This window comes from Taeniopygia guttata, chromosome 12 (assembly GCF_048771995.1).
Source record: "Taeniopygia guttata chromosome 12, bTaeGut7.mat, whole genome shotgun sequence".
Taxonomy (NCBI): domain Eukaryota; kingdom Metazoa; phylum Chordata; class Aves; order Passeriformes; family Estrildidae; genus Taeniopygia; species Taeniopygia guttata.
The window spans coordinates 7515863-7537025 of NC_133037.1; the positions used below are offsets into that span (position 1 = coordinate 7515863).

The 21163-nt window shown below is 41.3% G+C and overlaps 1 protein-coding gene across 1 annotated transcript in view; it reads right to left on the reverse strand.

Moving 5' to 3' along the window:
• Positions 1-21163, reverse strand: part of PTPRG (protein tyrosine phosphatase receptor type G) — a 390724-nt gene that overhangs the window by 286474 nt on the left and 83087 nt on the right. Inside the window, exon 2 of the mRNA XM_030283424.4 lies at positions 19440-19544. Within this exon, the coding sequence (XP_030139284.3) occupies positions 19440-19544 (105 nt within the window). The remainder of the gene's footprint in view (positions 1-19439; positions 19545-21163) is intronic.

The window sequence follows — 21163 nt, forward strand, 5'->3', positions numbered from 1 at the left end:
AAAGGAAGAAGTCAAGCCATTACTTTCTTAGGAAACCAAAGGTGACAGGCAAGAGGAAAAAAAAGTAGTGATCTCTTTCAATCTCTTTTGAGCTAAGGGGCACACAAGAAATAAGGGGAATAGACCCAAACTTATCTGAGCACATGTAAGAAACACAAGAAATTAAGAGGATACACCCAAACATAGCTCCAATATCCTGTTGCCACAGAAGAATGTTTCTCATACACATCTAAACCTTTTTTTTTTTTTTTTTTTGGCATGCTTTGGGTCTGATCCAAAAGTCTGACACAGCCACTAGAAATGGTTATTGGATTAAATTCTTAGACAGCACAGAAAATAGCAGGCTAAAGAATCTTAGCAGACTTTCCAAGAGTATTCATTCATCTCTGGCTTGGGAAAAGCTTGTGAAGTGTTAGACTGAAAGAGAATTTTGCCAGAAAAGTCTGGGTTTGCACCACAAGAGCAGCTGCCTATAATAGTATTGCCCAGAGAGGTATTGAACAGGTGCTAGAACCAAAAAATAAAAGAGAGACACATAAACAAAACAATAAACCAAAATTGCCTAGTGCCCTCTAAGTAAGTTTCTTCATCGTGTGTTACAAAGCAACAACTCAGAGGAACTTCTGAAAGACATAAATGTCAACCCAGCACCCTGCTCAGGCTGACCTTTATAAAAGAGTTTTTCATTTTTACATTTTCCTATTTCTATAGCAATAGAGAATTCCTTTGAAAACCTCCTCCTGGAGACTGCTGGAGAAGCACTAGCCCTGGGAAAATAACAAAATTGCCCAATAACCCCAGTACTCATGAATTTCCAAATCTGCCCTGTTACTTGTGAGCTCTGCTAGTGGTTTGGGCAGGGAAAAGGAAGCCTCCCCCTTCCTTCTTGTCCGCCCCTGCAGCTGTCCCAGCCTCCACATCTGCCAGGCAGCTGGGCACGGCTGAGCAGTTACACCCCAGGAAGAATTTGCTCCAGTGGGTCCCCTTTCTCCACAATTGCTGGCAAAGGGGGAAACAATGACAGCTTTCAAAATTCCCATGGCAACAGCTCCTTCTCTCTGCAACCTCCACTGGCAGCCCGAGCACTGCACAAAGCAGCAGCACACGGGGGATTTGCAGCCAGGTAGCAACTGCTTCTATTTCATAAAAAATTCACAAGCACAAACCACTGGCCACAGCTGGACAGCAACACTGAACTCAGGCACCTAATTGTTGCTCCAGTATGGATCCTTCTGTGTTCCTATGCTGCAATAATGGGCTTACCTAAAATGTTGGAAATTATCTTTTTAAGGTCAATGGAAGACCTTTAAAAGCCCTCCAAATAGAACTAAGGTCATGACTACTTGTGGTCATTGACATTACAGCAATTTTTGTAAGTACAGAGGTATTAATCCCAGGAGCCTGACAATTTCAATTTTAGTAATGACATTCTAAATGCCTAAAACTTTTAGTGAAGTTTAATATTCTTCACTCCATGTACTGATCTGTTCTGTGCTGTTCTTAAGCATTGTTAAATGGTTCTTTCATTTCACTGTGGAATTGGCTGACCACATTTCAGCTGTGCATGGAGTGAACTCTGTATATTGTAACGTAATTACTCTCAGGGGATCCTAGGTAGGGAAAATGTTCTTATTTGATTTTAGATTTTTTTTTCTTTAAAGCAGCTACATTTTGCAAAAGTAGCCAATTATTTCTCTCCCTGGAATGAATAAAATAAAAAAAAAATGATTGCACCATACCATCATTAATTGAATTTTAAAATGGAAAAGGTCCACTATAAAAACACCTGCTGTATCAGCAATGATGTTACTTGGGTTGAATAATATTTAAACAAGCTTGGTGAAGATCACAACAAATACTTATTTATTTCATGCAGAGTTGAATGCCAGTGTCCTGACATTTATATTAAGAGCATATATGCAGTGTAATTCATAATCACCAGGTATAGTTTTACAGTATTACTGATATGAATCAAAGTTCATGATTAAGTGACTCCAAAAACTGAGTTCTGGAATTCATTCCCTGTAAGTAGGATCTGAACCAAAACCTGTGGAAATTTTTTTCAAATTTAAATGCTTCTGATGGGTAGCAAGAAATGTTTCCTCTGGGACGTGTATTTGGCTGAAAAAAGGTGTCCTCAGCACAGTTAACAGCATCAGCATGGGCATCTAATCTCTATATCATGCTAAATATTTTCTTCTTTGAAGTGATAAAAATCCAACTGTCAAGTACTGCTTGATCTGACCCAGTGCCTGGGGAAAGCTAATCAAAAGTAAGCCTTATATGTTCCCCCTACTTAAATCCACCCACCCAAATAAGCACAAGTTAGAATTTTTTATGAGGTAAAAGAGACTCTGCTGTCACAGCCCAATGTTAATTGGCACAAAGGTTTGAGAATACCTTCATTTTACTGAGCTGCTTTGATTTCAAGACTTCTGAGCTGAATTTTCTTGCTTCTTTATAATCCTGTCTTAACTATCACTGAGTTTGAAGTGAGAAAGGAGCTTAGACAGATCTATATCGGTGTTCATTCATGCCAGACTGTTGCATTTTCATCTGAAACATGGTTTGAAAAAAATTCCAATTTAGGGCAGGAGTAGCAGGGGGAGCACAGGGAATGCTAATCCCCTGTTCAGCTCTTGTGGGAGCCACAGGTGATAATTAGTCATTGGCCATCATGTCAATGGCCTCTTATTTTCTTCTCTGACTGGAAAAAAAAAACCATACAAATAATTCTCACCCCTTTCCCCTCCATCTTTGGGTTTGTACAGCTGATGCAATGACTTAGGCAGTGACCTGAGGCCTCTGCAGGAACACCTCCCAGGACACTCACATCCCAGCTGCTGTGGGAAGTAGGCACATTCAAAATTCAGCAGAGAAATAAACCTTCAGACAGTAAAAGAAGATGCAGCTCGGGTTCATTTCCATCCCCCAGTTTTACTTCACATCAGTTCAAAGGCCTGGATGTCCTCCATCTTCACCAGTGAAAATATTATCATCATCAAGAGAGTAGAATGGAAGCCACCATGGGGCTCCACCTCTACTGAAAAACAAAACCCGAGATGTAGAAACACACAAACCCCCAAATTAATACTGCACTAAAATACGGACAGGAGAAAATCTTAGTGAAAACCACCACCTGATTTGCAAATTACCTGGAAAATGCTCAGAGATAGACAAAGCAGCTTACTTCACATGTAGCACTCAGTTTCAAGGGTTATCTTGTTTTTCTCTTCTGCATTTGCAGTCTCATAGAGACATTCTATGTTAAAAATCCCTCTGCAATTAAAAACAAGCTAATGACACTTCACCCGATCCTCACACCTATGACTAATCACTGCAAGATTGAAACCATCTCCAGGACTAAGAATAGTATTTCTAATTTTCATAAAATTAATTCCAGTGGGATTTATATATTATTTTTTTTAAAACTTGAAGTATTTGATGAAAGGAGTTTAGGGGTTCACACTTCCTACCATTTACCATCTAGCTTTCAGTTAGTTCCAAGTTTTACTTATGTGCTCAAAGGTTTAGATTTTCTTCCTCCTTATTTTATAGAGCTGCCTTTACTGACAAAAAAATAAAAGACCCCCATTCTGCTGGCCTTGCTTATCAAATTAGAGCCAAGTGTAATGGCTGTTTGACAAAGATTTTAACAAGGTATCCACAGTCATTTTCATAATCTTATAATCCACTAATGTGTTTCTCCCAATATTTTATAAAAAATTTATTTAAGCCATAAAGCTTTGCAAAGATCACCCACATTTTACAACCTACAGTACCCAAACTTGAGTATTATTTTCCTTTTTTCCTTGTAAGTATACATGCAGCTTGCAGTGTCTAGTAAATATTATGTCTTGTCACAGATAACCAGCCATTCAACTAATTGGAGATTTCTATTAAGATTTCTCCCAAATTCCACCTTCCAGTAGCACTTTTTCATCCTAATTCATCTCCCTAAGAATGAAGTCCATTTTCTCTGTATTACCAATTTTTGTAGGAGATACTGGTATCATTTTGAATTGAACAAGCAAAGAAAAAGTTTTAAGTCTGCAGAATTTATTTATACTGCAAGGTCTTGAAATTGCCTTCTTAAGTCATTGAAGACAAAACTCTCAATCTATTTTAATGCTGTGGAATATATATTCCTCTTTTCCATCAGCTGGCTTTGCTTTAAGATACACATTCAGTAAAAAAAAAAACATACAAAAGGAATGACTGAATATGAGGAGAGAAACTCACTATCAAAGGAAGAACTGCATTTAAATTAATTTATGATGCATTTCCTAGATACAGATAAAAAATAGGTATTTATTTATTTATCAGAGCATTAAACACAGAAAACCTCATTTCACATTCACACAGGTTTGTCCATGAGTCACCCGTACCCCAAGAGATAATGTGGGCACACAAATAACCCCATGTGCTTCCACTGGCTCTCTGTCTGGTGACTTCCATCCACTGCAGCAATTCTACATGATACCTGTGTCAATTCCACCAACACCCATTAATCTAAGAGCAGCCTTCTCCTGAATCCAGCCTTCAATGTTTTAAAGGTAACTGTTAGCTCATGAATCAAAACCCTTGTCTGGAGGTCTGCATGTGTAAAATTCCACTTATGGAAGTTGCCTGCGGGAAGTGCTTTTTTCCTTTATCTCTCCTTTTTGTCAGAGAAGATGGACCCAGCTTCTGGCAGTTCAATCTCTGCCATTGAAGTCTACAGCCTGAACAGCTTCATATGAACCACGTGGAGTTTCAGCTCAGGGCTTTGGGTTTTTGCCCACCTCCACGTAGAGGAGGCAGTGAAATACTCCTAGAGCACATCTTGGCGTGGTCTGCAGCCCAGCCTCCTGTACAGCAATCTCTATCAGCATACAGTGGCAGATTGCACAGGTTTAAATCACACCAGGAAGCAGTCAGGACAGGTGGCTGCAAAAATATAGGCTTCCAGGGAGCCAAAACCTGACTTTTAGAAGCTGGTTTATTTTAAGAAGCAAGCTTTTCCTGTCAGCCCCTGGGCATGCAGCTTGCTCGAGAAACACATCTCGGAGGCACTGGCTGGCAGGACATGGTCAGATTGTTTCCAGCACTTTGGGTTTAAAACCATACAGGAATGGCATTCATATTTTCATTGATTAAAAGTAATTTCCCTTTCATTCAGGGAGAAAATGTGCATGCATCAAGATAATGCAATTTAGAGTCTAAAAAAGTCAGCAATAGATCCTTTTGTGAAAGCAAGTCCTGTGGAGACGGGGCACAATTATTCAAAAAGTGTTTGTGGGAGAGACTGGACAGTGTAACTGGCTGGAGATTTCTGTCTTGCTATGGATGTTCAAGGAAGAAAGATGTGTGAAGGCAAGAAAATTGAGGAGTGATAAGAAGAAATAATGAGACCAATGAGATAATCACCTTCATCTTCAGCTGGACTGACTTGGGCTGAAGAGAAGCAGAAAGCAGAACTGCCACAGTTGGGAAACACAAGTGGTTCCCACAAACACTGTTTTTCTTCTTCCAGATTTGGCAAAAAATGGCCTCTTTTACCAAATGCAAGAGTTTTAATGACTGCTCCCTGCTCCACAGCATCACTACTCCCCTAGTATGGGTAAGTTCTGCCAGCAGCACATTATCATAGAATTTATTCAGGCACATTCTCCACCAGCAAGAGGGCACAGAAGTCACAATCCCAGAGAATGATATGAGGCTGTGTCCGTACATGACCACTGGCATGAGGGTGTGGATTTGCTTTCCCCAGCTGAGCCAGAGGATGTTGATATGGGTACAAGGCTTTTCCAGGGACAATGGAAGATTGTTATTTTTATTTTCTAAAGGCCTGAACTATACAAAACCTAAAGAGTGATTTAACAGACAGCAGGTTTCTAAGAGCCAAGCAATGCCCCAAAAATGCTTTGAGATAAAGGTATTGAAGTTCAGTGACTTGCAAAATATGGATAGATTATTTAACCTGAACTTCTACAGTGGAGCTACAAAGTATTTTTGAGCTTAAAATTGAAGACATATAAAACCAACAAGCACACCCCAAAGATATTGAAACATCTTATTAAAAAAGCTGAGAGAGTTGTGAATGCAAAAGCACCCTGCCTTGCCAGCAGAACCACCCCAAGTCTTCGACTTGCACAGACCCAACACTCACAGGCAGGCAGCACCCTCCTGCACTGCAAGAATAACCTGCTCCAGAGCTCCCAGTCAGAGAATAACACACCTGTGTGGCTCAGACAGCTGTGCTACCACACAGAGAGTGGGCTGTATCTTGAAACAGATAAAGCACATCTACAAACCCTGGTTTAGACCCCAGCCTCTGCTTCCTGAGTCTCCTGGATGGCTCAGGATAGACAATGGCTTTCTTTTCTCCTTTTACACTGGTGGAGGGAGCAATAAGCCCTGGTCTTACAAAGGTGCTACAAATAAGGACATCTTGGACATTCCCTCAATGAAGAGAACATTAAACATAACAAGCCACTGTCAGCTCAGTGTGATTTTTATGGACCAGACCCGACTTCAAAATTCAATGGTAAGAAACAAGGGTTTTTTATCTAGTGAAAAAGCAGACTGGAAACAGAAGTAATGGATGCACTAAAGATCTTTAAAACAGCATTACTGCAGTGTTCTGGGTTAATCAGGCCCATACGGTTTGGTACAAAATTAATCATCTACAACTGAAGTAATAAAGTCTCACTTGGAGGCCGGATCTCTGCTTGGCATGGGCCCAGGAATGCACACTATGTCAGACTGCTGAAAAACCATGGGGAAGGAACAGAAATAGTCATCTTCCCTACCCAAGTGCCTCAGGCGTTCTCTCCATCACAACAAACAAGGAGGTTCAACATCTCCCATCAAAACTGCACTGAATTTACTGCAGGTACAACACAGACCCCTGTGCTCTTCCAGTCATGGGGCAACTAAGAGTTTCATTACAATAATACATATACCAATGATAATAATACATTCATTTTTCACCGCAATTTACTTTATTTGCTCTAAATTCTTGTTCCCCAAAGACACATTAGACACTAAAACACACGACTGGTCTAAAATAAATGGTTAACTCTAAATGACTGGATAATTTTCTTGTTGACAGTGAAACAGATGCAAACTACATAAAGTTAAATAGTAATGACTCTTCTGTAAAACTTCCAGTAGATGAATATAGATGCTGTTAATTGCTATTAATTCCAGCTCGGTTTTAATTTGTGGAATAGGCAGTTGCAGTACTTTTCACCAAAAGTGCATCCAACTCAAGACATGCTCTGTTTCCTGTTCACGTCATCTCTGGCAGAGCTGGGGGCACACACAGACTGGAGGCATCTGTTACACACTGAACAGGGCACGGTGTGGTCCTCCCTTCAGGAGCCAGGGCACAGGGGTAGGCTGCTGAGGGAGAAAAAACAGGTTTTGATCTCACTGTGCCTCTTATCCCCTTTCAGCTCCACTGAAGATGCTGGAACACCTTTATTTTGCCTGTTGGGAATGTCAGGAGGACAAGGCTGTTCTTGGATTTTCATACTGGTAGCAAAATATTTGGAAGCAGAGGGGAGAGTATTCATGTCTTTCTCTTTTCTTCTTCTCATCATGAGCAGGACTAGACACAGGCTAGTCCCAGCTCTACACAGTAATTTAAAATCAATATAATCACAGTGAACTTTGTCACCTCTGCTTCAGCTGAGTAGGTTTTTCATTCGTGTCTCTTGCCATTTTTCTCCCTGAAAATAAGTTCTTCAGTTTCTAGTCTGCCTTGAAATGAAATAAAGCCACCCTTGGCTTCAACACAGCACGTGAGCAGTCTCTCAAGACATGCGAGACACAGAGCAAACTTCCATCATCTGCACATTGCTACATTCAAACACAATGATTTCCATTAAATATTTAGGACTCAAATATTTATATCCAGTCAATTACATTGAAGATATTCTCCAGGGAATTCTTGCTCTCTCTTAGCACAGAAGAGAGGACCAAAGTGCATTTCCTGTACTTAATAATAACACAGTTACACCTATAAAGAAAATCATTCCCATTAGATGCAAAGACCTTGGAAGCAAATATACACATTTAGCATAAAAGAAAACAGCCAGATCTTTTTGGGAGCCAATATTAACAAGTGCTCATCTCTGCCCCAAGAAGCTTAAAGTGTTGGCTGCAAGAGAGAGTAAAATGTGTGTGTGAGGTGGGGGAAAGGTCAATGATGTAGGAGACCTTTTCCACAGCTGTACCCTCACTCTGGAATACAGGCAGCTGGCAAGTCTGCCAGGCTGCAGAGTGATGCCCCAGGAATGGAACAGCCATCAGTACCAGAAGTTCCCACCAGCAGACCAGTGCTGTAGGTCCTACTGGGAAGATTTACAGCTTGCATTTTGTACCAAAGAAATCACCAGCTAGACTTTGCTAATCGTGTTATCATGCTCAGTAATTCATATGGCTCTCCCACAGCAAAACCTTTTTATTACAGAATTTCAAAAACCAATACTTGAATTTTAAACTTTAATATGAACTTACATTTTAAAACATTAAATTATCCAGTGAAGCGGACGTGAATGTGAAAAAAGGCCATTTCCTCCATCATTTCATTAAAATTGAAAGTACTTATTTATTTTAATAAGTAGAGATGTCCATATGCCAGGAAATTAACATCAAAGAAAGTTAAATATGCCCAGTATCACTTAAAAGCCTATGGAGCATTATGCATTTTCAGAAATAGCATAACTCAGCAAAACTACTTTTCCAGCAGTTACTTTTTATTACAGTTTCCAATAGTACTTCGGGGGGAAAAAAGCTGAAAATGTTTACCATACTGTACATGTTCATACTGAAATCATAAGGTGTGATGTTGAATGATGAGTTCAGGTGCCACCCCACAACACCTTCCCTCATTTAAGGTCTTCTGCTAATGCCAAACAGATGGTTGCCTACAAATCCCTCTTCCAAGGGCTCCTGTACAGACCTCCTCCATTGGCACGTATGATCAGGGCATCAAATGGAAAGGCTGGACTTGGACTATTTCCTTTGAACAGTTATACTTCACTTAGCACAACAGGATAGAATTATGACAAATATTTTGATCACTTGAACCACCCAGACATTTTTCAGCCTTCAGAACCCATCTGCCAAACTCGCAGGGGTCTCCTCACAGCAGCAGAACTTTACTGGCACGTGTTCTGAAAAGCTACTTGGGAGCACTTGCCATTTTGAATAGGTGTCCACCATGGATCAGCCTGATTTTCCTAAAGAAATAGGCTTACATCTTTAAGCCTTCTACTGCATCTGGGCTACCAACTCCCCTTGCCTCCCACCACAACTCTCAAACTTGCTGGGTAACTCTGACCCAATCTGAGAGAGAGGGGTGACCTAACAGATAGAGCACAGCCACTGGTTCAGTGATGCACAAGCACCAACACAGGGAGCAGTGGCACAACTGGAGGCCATGAAATAAGCTCAGAGCTTCTTAGGCACTGGAGACTTTTCACAGGAATATGAAGCACTTAACTGTTCACAGAGCTGCACAGCTCTGTGTTTTAGCAGAGAAAAGGAAGCTCTCAGTCCCTTCTCCAGCTCATAGTCTTCCCCTCATTGCACTCTGCTTCAGCCATCGATGCATTTAACACCAAGCCACCTCCCAGATGACTTGCACAAATTTAAGGTAGAGGTAACTTTTCTGTGTTTGCACTGAGAGCAATTATGTCCATCAGGCATCTGGGGAGCCCTTGTGCAATATAAGCAGTAACTGAACTACATGCACTGAGCCCTGCTTTACGAAAGTCACATCCAATTCTCTGCAAACACCTTCACAGAGCAAATCCCGTTCCTTGGAGATCAGCATATGCTAATAGTGTACCATGAAGATAAGTGGTCTCAATTTCACGTCTCCAGCAAGAGAAATAAAATTAAAAACATGATCTGAAGTGCCACAGAAGCTTCCAAGTTGGAATCTGCCTGAAAAGTTCACATCACCTCTGGGTAGGAGCAGACTAGAATCTGGCATGTAAAATGGCTTTTCATACCCCAAGGGGCCAGAAGGCTCCAGCAGCAGCCTGAGCCACACCACCACACCTCAGGAGCAAAAGACAGCATGTAAAACTCAACACGAAGTGATCTAAACTCTCCATGACTTCACTGCTGCGCTACCTCTGGGTAAATCTTATTTCTCTACTTGGGAAATGTGTGCACACAAACACAAAGCCAATCACATAACTTTCACTTCTTCATTCTGAGCCTGTCCATTTAGTGATTTGTTTGTCCAGGAGCTTGACACATGGGATGGGCCCCTGTGCTCAAGGACCAGATGATGTGAAATACAGCAGAGGGGCCCTGGGAGGTCCAGCCCAGCACAGAGCAAAAGCAAATGATCAACATTGAAGGGACTTTTGTCACCTCAGTTCTAGGTGTGAGCGTATTAAGGGGAGCTGGGACACATAGGAAATATTTGTTTCACTATTCCACATAAGGAAAGCAACAGAAACTGTAGGCACATGCCAAAAGTCATCACCTTCAGGCATTCAGCTGCAGGGACTTTTCCTCTTTTGTTCATTTCTGAAGAAATTTATACACCAAGACAGCTCAGAAAACCTCACAAGTGAGTCAGAAATCAAGAACCCCACGTGGAACAGCTCATCCTCAACTTTCTTCCAGCAGCACAACTTAGAAGTTGACCTGAATGCTTTAATTTACACCAAACTAAAAAAAGCAGCGTGGGCCAGCATCAGAGACCTCAGTTCAGGCACACTGGGGTGATGAGATGTGGCACCCAGCCTCCCTGTGCCCTCCTGCTCTTCACAGCTGTGCTCACAGCGTGAGCTCCCCTTACAGCAGGTGTGCTAAGGAGAGATGTGCAGCTGTGGACGTGCCTCAAGGCTGTAACCCCACAGCAGCGTGGAGAAAACGTGCATGGAGTGAGACTGCATTCAGCCAGGGGTGGAGGGGAGTTTACTTCAGCCATGGCCAGAACAGACTGGCTTAGGTTAAACTTGACAAGTACTGCTTGGAAGAAAACAGGCAGGATGGAGATGGAGGAAGACAGAAGGTCTAATACTCCTGGCAGCAAAGACTCCTTTGGTGGAAGAGTTATTGCTGGTCAAGTCTCAGATATTTGTAAAGGGGTTATGTGTTTCCAAAGAATCTCACCCTACTGAGAGTTCAGCCACAAGGGCTCCATGAGTAAGCAACACCCACCAGCCCTTACTATGGCAAGTCAAGTGCCAATCTTTGTATCTCTGCAACAGGGACAAAGGGTTCCTACTTCTTCACAAATTAAACCACTCATCTCACTAATTATCCTGAAAATATCATCTTCCCACAGTCCCACTCTTCTCACAACTGGGCAGTGTAAAGAGATGGGAATGGTTAACACACTTAAGAAACACTCATTCAGGGTTCAGTTGAATTAAATCCACTTGCTTTTCCAGCTTTACAAAAACAGAAGCTTGATACTCAGGTTGTCAGTAAGGCTTGACATTATTTTTACACTGCAGAGCAACATACCTCTTCAATAAATCATTCTAGTGCCAATAGCCTCCCTCAGATAGAAAGGCTACAGAGATGACCCTTAAAAGTTCAGAGGAGAGTTGAAAACATTTCCAGAAAATCACTCAAGTGCTGCTTAAGGATGTAATTTATATGCACAGCTCTGCACTCCATTGCAGGATTTCATATTTATTTAATTTGACAAGTTAAAAGTGTGCCCATCCAACTCTTTGGGTACATACAGTCTTTAAAAAAAAAAAAAAAAAAAAAAAAACCAAAAAAAACCTTTGTAACTTAAAGCCAAAACTTCTGTGTATTGAATAGGGGAAAAAATGTGATCTTCCTCAAACCCACAGGAAAAAATGGAAAGCATCAAACAGACCAAGAGCTTCAACAAAGCACCAGCACAAGGAGAAATGGAGTTTGCTGATGAAGGAAGAATTAAGCCCCGTAGCCTGGTCACCTTCTGTTAGCTCAGGAGCTTCACAACAGGTAGCTGTGCTACCAACATGGTCTGCCCCAAAGGAGGCAGTCTCCAAGGGAACCAAGGTGTCTTCAATCAGCACCTGACAGGGTGGGATGTGTGGCCTCAGAGGCAGAGCACAGCCCTGGGAGTGAATTTCCCACTCTGCTGCACATGCAGGAGTTACTCACAGTGCCCTGTCCCTCGTGCAAACACATCCACCTCGGAGCCACTGGAAGAATGAGAATTCCTGCAGCTGCTGAGCACTCATTCTGCAGCACCAAAGGATCTACATGGGACTCCTTTCTCCAGCAGTGTGACTTTTGACACAGGATAAACTCATGGCACCTCTATCCCATGGCAGAGCCGCCCAGCCCTGCCCCTGCAAGGCAGATCTGCTCCTTGTGCAGGCAGGGGCTGCTTTACAAGGGTCACAATGATTAAAAAACGTCGATCTGCAATACTACATTCTGCAAGATGGAGACTTTTTTGGAAAAGGGGAGAGATGGGGCAATTCCTGGGGCAGGGATACTGAAAAAAATATTATCTTCTGAGCAGTGAGTGGAAAGATACAAAGAAGATATCTGACATAAGAAAAATAATGGAAATAATTCTACATCTACTGCATCAACTGCAGTACTGGCCTGGCTCAGCCATTTCATACAAAGACTCTACTTATATCCTGCAACTAGAATTCTCATTCATTCCTTGATTATTTCATGCTTGGACTATTGCAATAATGTTTGTGCCAAGCTACTTTTTTTTTTTTAACCACACACTACAAGGCTATTCAGAGCTGCTGTGCTTGCTTTGTTTCTCATTGAAGTATCCTTGCTGTTCACATACTTTTTTCCTCACTGTTATTCTCCTATATGTGTTCAGTTACATATGAAATCAAGACTGGAACTTCAATATATCACTGCAATCATTCAAGAACCTCAAAAACAGCAGACTCAAACTTTCTTAGTATTCTCCAGTCCATTTGCTGAGCTTGCATCACAGCTGCTACCCAAATAATCCATCTTTCTTTTGCATGCTTAAAATATATGCATTTCACATGTTCTTATGTCTAAAGAACTTCAAATATTTTTGCCCTGTTGCTTATTTCAGTGCCTAGAGATCAACTAAATTGACAACTTTTTTGCTGTACTTTAGCACATTCTCAGTCCTTTGAAACAGTGCACTGGTTGTTGTAATTCCAGAGGTTTTCCACAAATGTCCCAGTGTTCACATTGAAAGAAAATGCAACAAAAAGCACAGTACATTTAAAGAAGCGAGAGGTCTCCCCTCCCCAGCTAAAGCAGCTCTTTGTGCTCCCTCATGTGAGGGGAGATCACCACAGTCAGGATTGCAGCAGTGCAGAGTAAAAATGCTTCTGATGCACTACTGGAACAACTGTATCTGAAGCTCAGAAGATTTCATCTAGCATCTGTTGCTGATATTTTATACTTCTGTGCTGTGTTAGGGAAAAAAATTCATGAAAGAGTGAAAGTTGAGGGGACTGATTCCTTGCACATCTTCTATTTCAGCCTCTCAAAGCTGTTCATCTGCCAATGGCCTGTCTGGTAAGAAACAGTAAAAAAAAAATGCATTCAAAAATCAGAGATTTGCTTTAATGCACTTAAGCATGAAAACCAATCAAATTCTAGTGAGAACTTTGCCCAAAAAAAAAAAAAAAAAAAAAAGAAAAAAAGAAAGACAAAGAAGAAAAGACAAGAAAAAAGGGAATTTCACCATATCTGCATCCAACTTTAAAAAATCCAGCCAAGCATTTCAATATATACTGGATATACCAGGATTGACTATGACACTACTTGGAATAAACTGTTCGCATGGCACAAAAGGAAAGGTGGCAAGAGAGAGAGTAAAGAGTATTAATGGCATTCAATAATGAAATCGTGTCTGTGTCTAAGTAGAAACTAAATTACTATCTGAGGTTTCCTTAGCAGATTATTTAGAAACTTGCCAATAGACAAACAAAGTAAATGACAAGACTCTCAATCAGGGCTGTGCTCCCCAGCAGTATGGCTTAGTAAAAACGATACAGACTACACTTGGGCTGCTCCTGGCAAGGCTGCCTCTCCTCAGGGAACTGCTGATGGCAAATACTCAACACAAGTGTGATTGTGAATTCCTTATTCAAGCTATGGTTAGGAAGATGGACCCTGTTCTCTGGGAAAGGGTTGTGACAACTCATTTCTTCATCCTCAGAACAGAAACAAAAATAGTATTTTGTACTGGTTCCTTCACAGGGGCAGGATAGCTAAGGAAAGATAAAAGAAGCTCTCCCTGACATCCTCTGGGTATGTGCACATTAAGATGAAGATTCTGAAGACACAGATGTGTCTTGTGCACATCTGTACAGTGTTGTGGACATGAAGCCTCATGAACCAGAAATGTCAGAATACAAACAATCTAAATATACAGATGGTAATTCCTGTTTATTTGAGAAAACACACAGCAGTTGCTTTAGCTGTGCACATTCAAAATGAGGGTTCATGCTCAGACAGTAGCAGCAAACTCTCCAGCTCTGCTTTCCTGTGCTCCCCTTATGAAAGAGTGTAGCATTGATTTCTGGAACAACTGTTCCACTAACAAGATGCATATGGAAACGCATGCCTTGCAGCTGGTTCCAGCAGGGTTCACTGAAGATTACTATTCATCTCTGATGAATGCAAATAAAAATATTCAAAGCTCAGTTTACTGATCAGATCAGATATTAATGGGAATGTTTTTCCTACTTCTCTCAGCTTAGCTCCTCTTTAGAAAGTCAGCTCAAAAGAGTGAGAAAGCAAGAGAGCCAGAACCTTCCCATTTTGACTACCCTGCATTTAAGGGAGATGAGTACTTTTACAGAGGAATGATAACTGAACACATGGTGTGCCAGAGTTTTGGTCAATACCAAGATTTATTATTCTGAGGGACTGAAGGAGTGAAATACTGACCACGGAAAATAGCCCATTAGTTACCTCTCAGTTCAATAAGTCTTGATGCTTTCCTTACTATGTGCTGATTATTTCCTGTCCAATTCACATTAGCAGCTTATTTAATGAGAACAAGCTAAGCAAAGAGAGAAATTCACACATTTACAAAGGATATCGCCAAGTCACATTCCATCACAGTTAACACCATTTGCTGTTCTTTCAGGAAATAACCATTACCCATCATTCCTGTTTTAATGCCAGCAATTGCTCTGGAGAAGAACGTTCAATTCTTACATTCACCACCGGTTATATTTTAAATAATAGTATCTTAGAGGACAGCAATAAGTGCCTAAGTGTTGTAGGACAAAGCATTCACACACTGATAGTGTCCACTAGCTTGACAGCATGGCCAAAGTTCCTGTTCTTAATGGACACCTTTCCCCACTCACAGAGTCATCTCTACTCTTGTAAAGCATATTTTTCTTCTATTAACTTCTCCTAATGTTCACAGCAGCTGCGCAGAATCTTGGAGAGAAAGGATTCAACATTTTAGACAGAGAAAACATCAGTAAGGACATGCACAAATAACAGGAGCATCATAAGTGGTGCAAATAATTTCACATAAAATAGAAGAGACTAAAGGTACAAAGAGGAAAGAGATGCCTTGAATGTACCATAAGATAAAGGGAAAAAAACCCAACTGTATGAGTTTTTTTACACAGGATTCTTTTTACAAAGCCACAGTTAGATAAACATCTAAAAAGAACACATCTACATCCTCAGCAAGCTTCTGGGTTTTTTTTGTTCTGAGAAGCCCAAATGGTTTTGATTACTCAGAAGAGTGTTTCATCAATGAGTCAGCTGACAACCCTGAAGCTCATCAGCAGAGCAGTCATCGAGGGAGGAGGGCACACCAGCCCTGCCAGTGCCAGCACCCAGCTCAGCTGAGAACTCCAGGGACAAAAGCACCATCGCCTACAACATCCTGCCCCAGAACAGGGCAGAGCCATTCCATACCATTAATCACAAAAATTAACACTGGGAATAAATAGACATTGTCGGAGTCCAGGACATCCCTCTGGCTGCCCTGGCTGTCTCCAAACCCTGGCACAAAGTAAAATAACACCTGTGGCTTTGATTTTAGCCCATGGAAAAAGCTGCCAATTTTGTATGAGGAATTACAAGCCACAGTGGTTTGAGTAATGTGATAATTGAATTAACACAGGTGAAAAAGTAGAATTTTGGGGTTTTTAGACTAGGATTCAGGAGATCAAGATGGAGGAATTTGGGCGTGCCCTGACCTTCTTCTCCTTCTTCTTGTCGTCCATGTCTTGGTGTGATGGTGACACTTTTCTATTGGTTTAAGGTACAGACACACTGCCTAACATAAATGATAGATATTGGCACATTATTGCAAACATAATACACATAGTTTTTAATGTAAATGCCACCGGAGACTGGGGACAGAATGCCATGGCTGACCTGCTAGACAGAGCTCAACAGGTCAGAGAAAGAATGTTATAGATAAGGAAGAATAAACAACCTAGAGAAGCTGATCCTAGGCATTCAGACTCCTTCTTTGGCTGCACAGGCTAGGAATCAAGGACTTTTACACTCCTGGGGTCATCCTGACACCCCAGACCCCAAGAAGACATCACATCTTTTACCTGAAGACTTAAAAAGGAGTTTCCTGATTTGGGTAAGCCCCTTACTACTTCTGGTTTTCCACAACACCTGCTTCTTGTGACTGTGCTGTGCCTATTCCACATTTCTGCTCCACTACAAGTGATGTGGCCAGTCCCAGTTTAGGAGGTCTTTGGCAAATTCTAGCACACAATCGTGTCAATACTGAAAATAACACTATAAATAACACCGTAAATACTTTGCCAAAACATCCATGAATACACACGTGCAGAGAATTCCCCCTAGAACTGTTGTTTGAGCTTCTTAAAAATCCTAAAAAGAACATCTAGGAGATGTCAGTCTCTGTTCAGTTTTGCTGTTCCTATTTAAAGACAAGCTAGTCTTATGTTTTCAGCGTTTGCTCACTTTTGAATTTGGTTTAAAGAGCTGCTAGCAGAGACTTAATGAAGTTTCTTCCAAAGGGCTGATTGTGTTTCCTGCTGTCTTTTTGACAGAACCCATTCAAAATGGGCCTTCTTCATTTAATTATCTAGTCTTTACTTTTGCAAGTTTTATTTCTGAACTAGAATAAATGTTATAGTCAGAATTTGTATCTGTAGACAGGGTTATTTTACAAGGCTTAAAATCCTTTCCTTTCCAGTGGAAGGAGAAGTGTGGTGCAGCTCTGTGCACAAGGCACTGGAGCTCACAGGTACCTTTAGGGATATGAGTACCTCACACAAATGTTACAGGTCTTAGGGTGTTCAACACCTGATCAATGAATGAAGTTTCTCCTCTCTAAACTCTTGTGCCTGAGAGGATCAATATGACCAGGCAGCACAGGGTAATGCTACAGATCACTCATAAAACCAGGAAAAATTCCTGCTCTCCAGAGCTTACACCAGCCCCTAGACCATTCACCCTCCGAGCAGCAGAAGGGCTTCCTACAGGCTACTCAGGAATTACTCTAAAATCACAGCGTAGGACAGATATATCCTGTGGAAGATGGATATTTGAGGGCTCTTTGCAACATGGCTGTGCCCTTTTTCCACCCCCAAGCAGGAAAACCACAATTGGCCTCCTGCTTTTGGAGCTCTCCACCCTCAACTCAGGATTTATTCCAGAAATCTTAAGCCTAAAAATACAAAAGCTCTGCAAGCAGGCAGGCACAGCCATAAAAAGAGAGAGGCCTATGCTGCTGTAAATCAGCTCTACTCAGCTGAAATCAATATAAAGCCATGGATCAGCCTAACACACACGGTCTGTGCTGGGGCTCAGCAGAAGCTGCCCGCTGACGGCTGTCAGGAGCTATCCTGGTCTTGTTTACTCCTGTTGGCAAAGTCCCTTAGAAGAAGCTCCAGACTCACCAGCCTCAGCCCAGCAGAGCCTCCTTCCCTGCCCATAATTGCTGGGGCTGGGCCAGCAGCTGTTGTACAAATAACTGGAGGGGAGCTAGCCTGACCATCTGAGGATTGGGAAGGGAAGCAGCCTACCAGATAATGTCTGTAAAAGAGCTTGGAAACCACTGACACAGGCTAATTGCTTACTGCAGAGTGAAGTTTCCCCTCTCTGTAGGCTCATTTGATGTAAACTTCCTAGGCATGTCCAAAACCCTACCCACAGGACAAACGTTAGTACATGAAGAGCTTAGCCAAACCCTGCTCAGGGTTCCTGGGAAATATTCTGGGGAATGAGGAAGCAAGGAGAAAGAAACAGATAACATGATCATCCTCCTCACTGTGCTCAGCTAGAGAAACAAACATCTGTCTGGTATCTGGGCTCTGCCACCCACCATTTATTCCCACTTTCAACCTAAACACAGAAGCTCAGCTTTTTCATTACCTATGGTCCCCTCAGTGAGCAAGTATGAACAAAATGGCATTAGATAAGAGATGCTGAACTGGCTGAAAATCAAAAGTGGTCATTTGTCCTACATTACTGAAATGTTTAGATTTATTTTACTTGCCTGACCCCATTTGCAAATGAGATAGATTGTATTTTGAGATCTAATAGAGGTAATTCGTATACGTTGATGGAAAAAAACCTCTACACTTACTGATAATCATTCATTCCCAATGAAATAAATGTTCTGGATAAAAGAGGGGTGTTGGCAGTCAAAAAGCAACAGTTGCATATTTATATCAGCATTCAAACCTCTTAGAAAGTAATGCTTTTCCTTCAGCTAAAACTAACCCTGTACAACAACCCTCTTGGACAAGCAACAAATGTCTGAAACATATCTCAGATCTTCCAGAAAAGCACACACAAGTTCAATATAATGCTTAAAATCTTCATAAAAACTTTTTAGATACTGGATATCTTCCACAGAGTCAACATCAACTATTAGCACCATTCCTAGAACACAGCAACCACCAAATCAAAGACTGAAGTGTATTTTTATTTGTGGTATTTCAAAATTGCGCAGGTACATGAGCTCTTCCATAAGACTTTACGAAAGAAGTGGGACAAACAATAAAATACCCTTCCAGTGTTTTATCTTTCCAGCACCATACACATCTGGCTCGATGCACTGACAAGTCTCATTGTTGTCTTTATACACTACCACTAAAATACATGTACAGAAACAAATAATTGTAAAAATTGTGTTGGTTTTTTACTCTGAATATGTGCTTACAGTCTTCCTAGAAGGCCCAAAATGGTAAGCAGATGGTGAACTTGGGAATGCACTGATTAGACCACAAGAGCAAAGAAAAGTTTGGGAGTATGCCTGACCAAGGGTATGTCAAGAAATGAAAACAATACTGAAAGAAGGAGGAGAATAATAAGGCAAATGGCAGAAATGCAAGAAAGGCAGGCTTGTGTACAGGGGGAATTTGAAAGGAAGGCAGAAGAAGGAAAATATACTGTAAAACTAATTTAAACTGAGCACAGTAGTAATAAAAAGCAAGTAAACAATTTTATTCTGGAGACATTTAGTGCTCTGAAGAAAAGTCACTCACCCGAGTACGCCCAGTAAGGATCCCCTGAAGCCTTTCTCCTGCGGATCTGCACAGAACTCCCATGTCTGTTCTCATGCAGAGAGCCCACGTAACCTTCGGTCAGAGCTGGCAAGGAAAGAAGCAGGAATCGTTAAGAAAGTGCTTTTGGCTCCCTGGAGTTTGCAGAGTGAAGCTTCAATCTTTGCTGAGCAGAGACTACAGACTAGGGATTGCTTAAAAGAATTTAACAGGCTGAAACATCCCCCCATCCAAAGGAGAAGCCAGGACTCGCTGATGCCATTATTCTGGTCTGGATTCCTGTGCAACTCCAGTAATTTCCATAAGGAAATTCTGATGTACACAAACCAACAATATGAGCCTTGACATATAACCAAACTTTCACTGTTTAGACCTAGAAGATAAGTTTACTTTGCCAATGACTACCAAAGTATGTCTGTTAAAATACCCAGTGTGCCATACCAATGGCTTACAGCATGAAAAGGAGAGAACAGGAATGGAGAAATCTTTGTAAAACTCCACAAGCTACAAGGTGTTAAATTCAAGTAAACCAGAAAAAAACTCACATCCTACATTCCATCCCAGGATTTTTTCTTTTATGCCTCAAATAATTTTTGTTTGATTTTGTAAAGGAATTAATTCCTTTCATGATGATGTGGGGTATTTGGGCTTTTTATGTGCACATTTGACTTATTGTTCCTATGCATCTGATTGAACCAAAGTGGAGGTGTGTAAATTCACAAATGTCAGTAGAAAGTCTGTAATAAATTCAGCTGCATTTTTCAGAGCACCATAATAAATGCACACAAACAAAACCCACCTTAGATCCATAGACATGGAATGTGAGGAACAAGTATGCGCCAAATGGCTTTATGGAAATTTAAGCCCAACTTGTCCCAAACCGCTTATTTGATCAGTACGGAACTAGCTGAATAATTCAAATTAAAGCTTCAGAAAACCCCATGAAGCACTGCTACCCATATGCAGTCACCAAATGCTGCATTCCATTCTATTCCCAGGCCAATTACAGCTGGGCTGGAGAGAAGCCTGGAACAGGACTTTATTGAACATCATGCACCAGTAACTCAGAATTTGCCTTTCTTTCCCTTTGGAAAAGCTTCTGGGAGGCTCTTGCACCACAGCAGCAGAGAGCCTGCTGTGCCCGAGGTTATCCACGAGTGCTACACAGCTCTGTGGACAACCTCCCCTCTGCAATGTGGATTTCTGCACGGTTTGGAACCCTGAAGTGGTAGGAAATGTTGTGCAATTTCAGGAAAGGCAGTGCAGGTTTGCCGCTGCCAAATCATCTCTTGTGCAAGCAAAGGTACTAATTGTGCCATTTGAATGAGTTTTCCGGATTCCTTGGCCACTTTCTAAATGTTAATGTCACTCTAGGCTGCGAACTAGAAACACTGGAACACATCATGCTACCAGGATTTGCAGGCAACACGACCTCACATACTTTGTTTTCCTCTCTAAAAATACTAAATTAAACATCTTACTTCAGTCTTTTTTTTTTTTCCTTTTTATTTACTTTTATACGTCTATGTGGTTTGGAGTTAACAGGCACTCATTCCAGCAGGAAAGAATGGGTGTGGGATGTGGAGACCCAAACATTCTTGGCAAAAAACTACAAAATTGAACAAAGATAAGAGACCATGAAAAGCCCAAGGAAGAGAACAATGAAATAGCCTAGGCAGATGGCTGGAAAGGCTATCAGAAAAAGA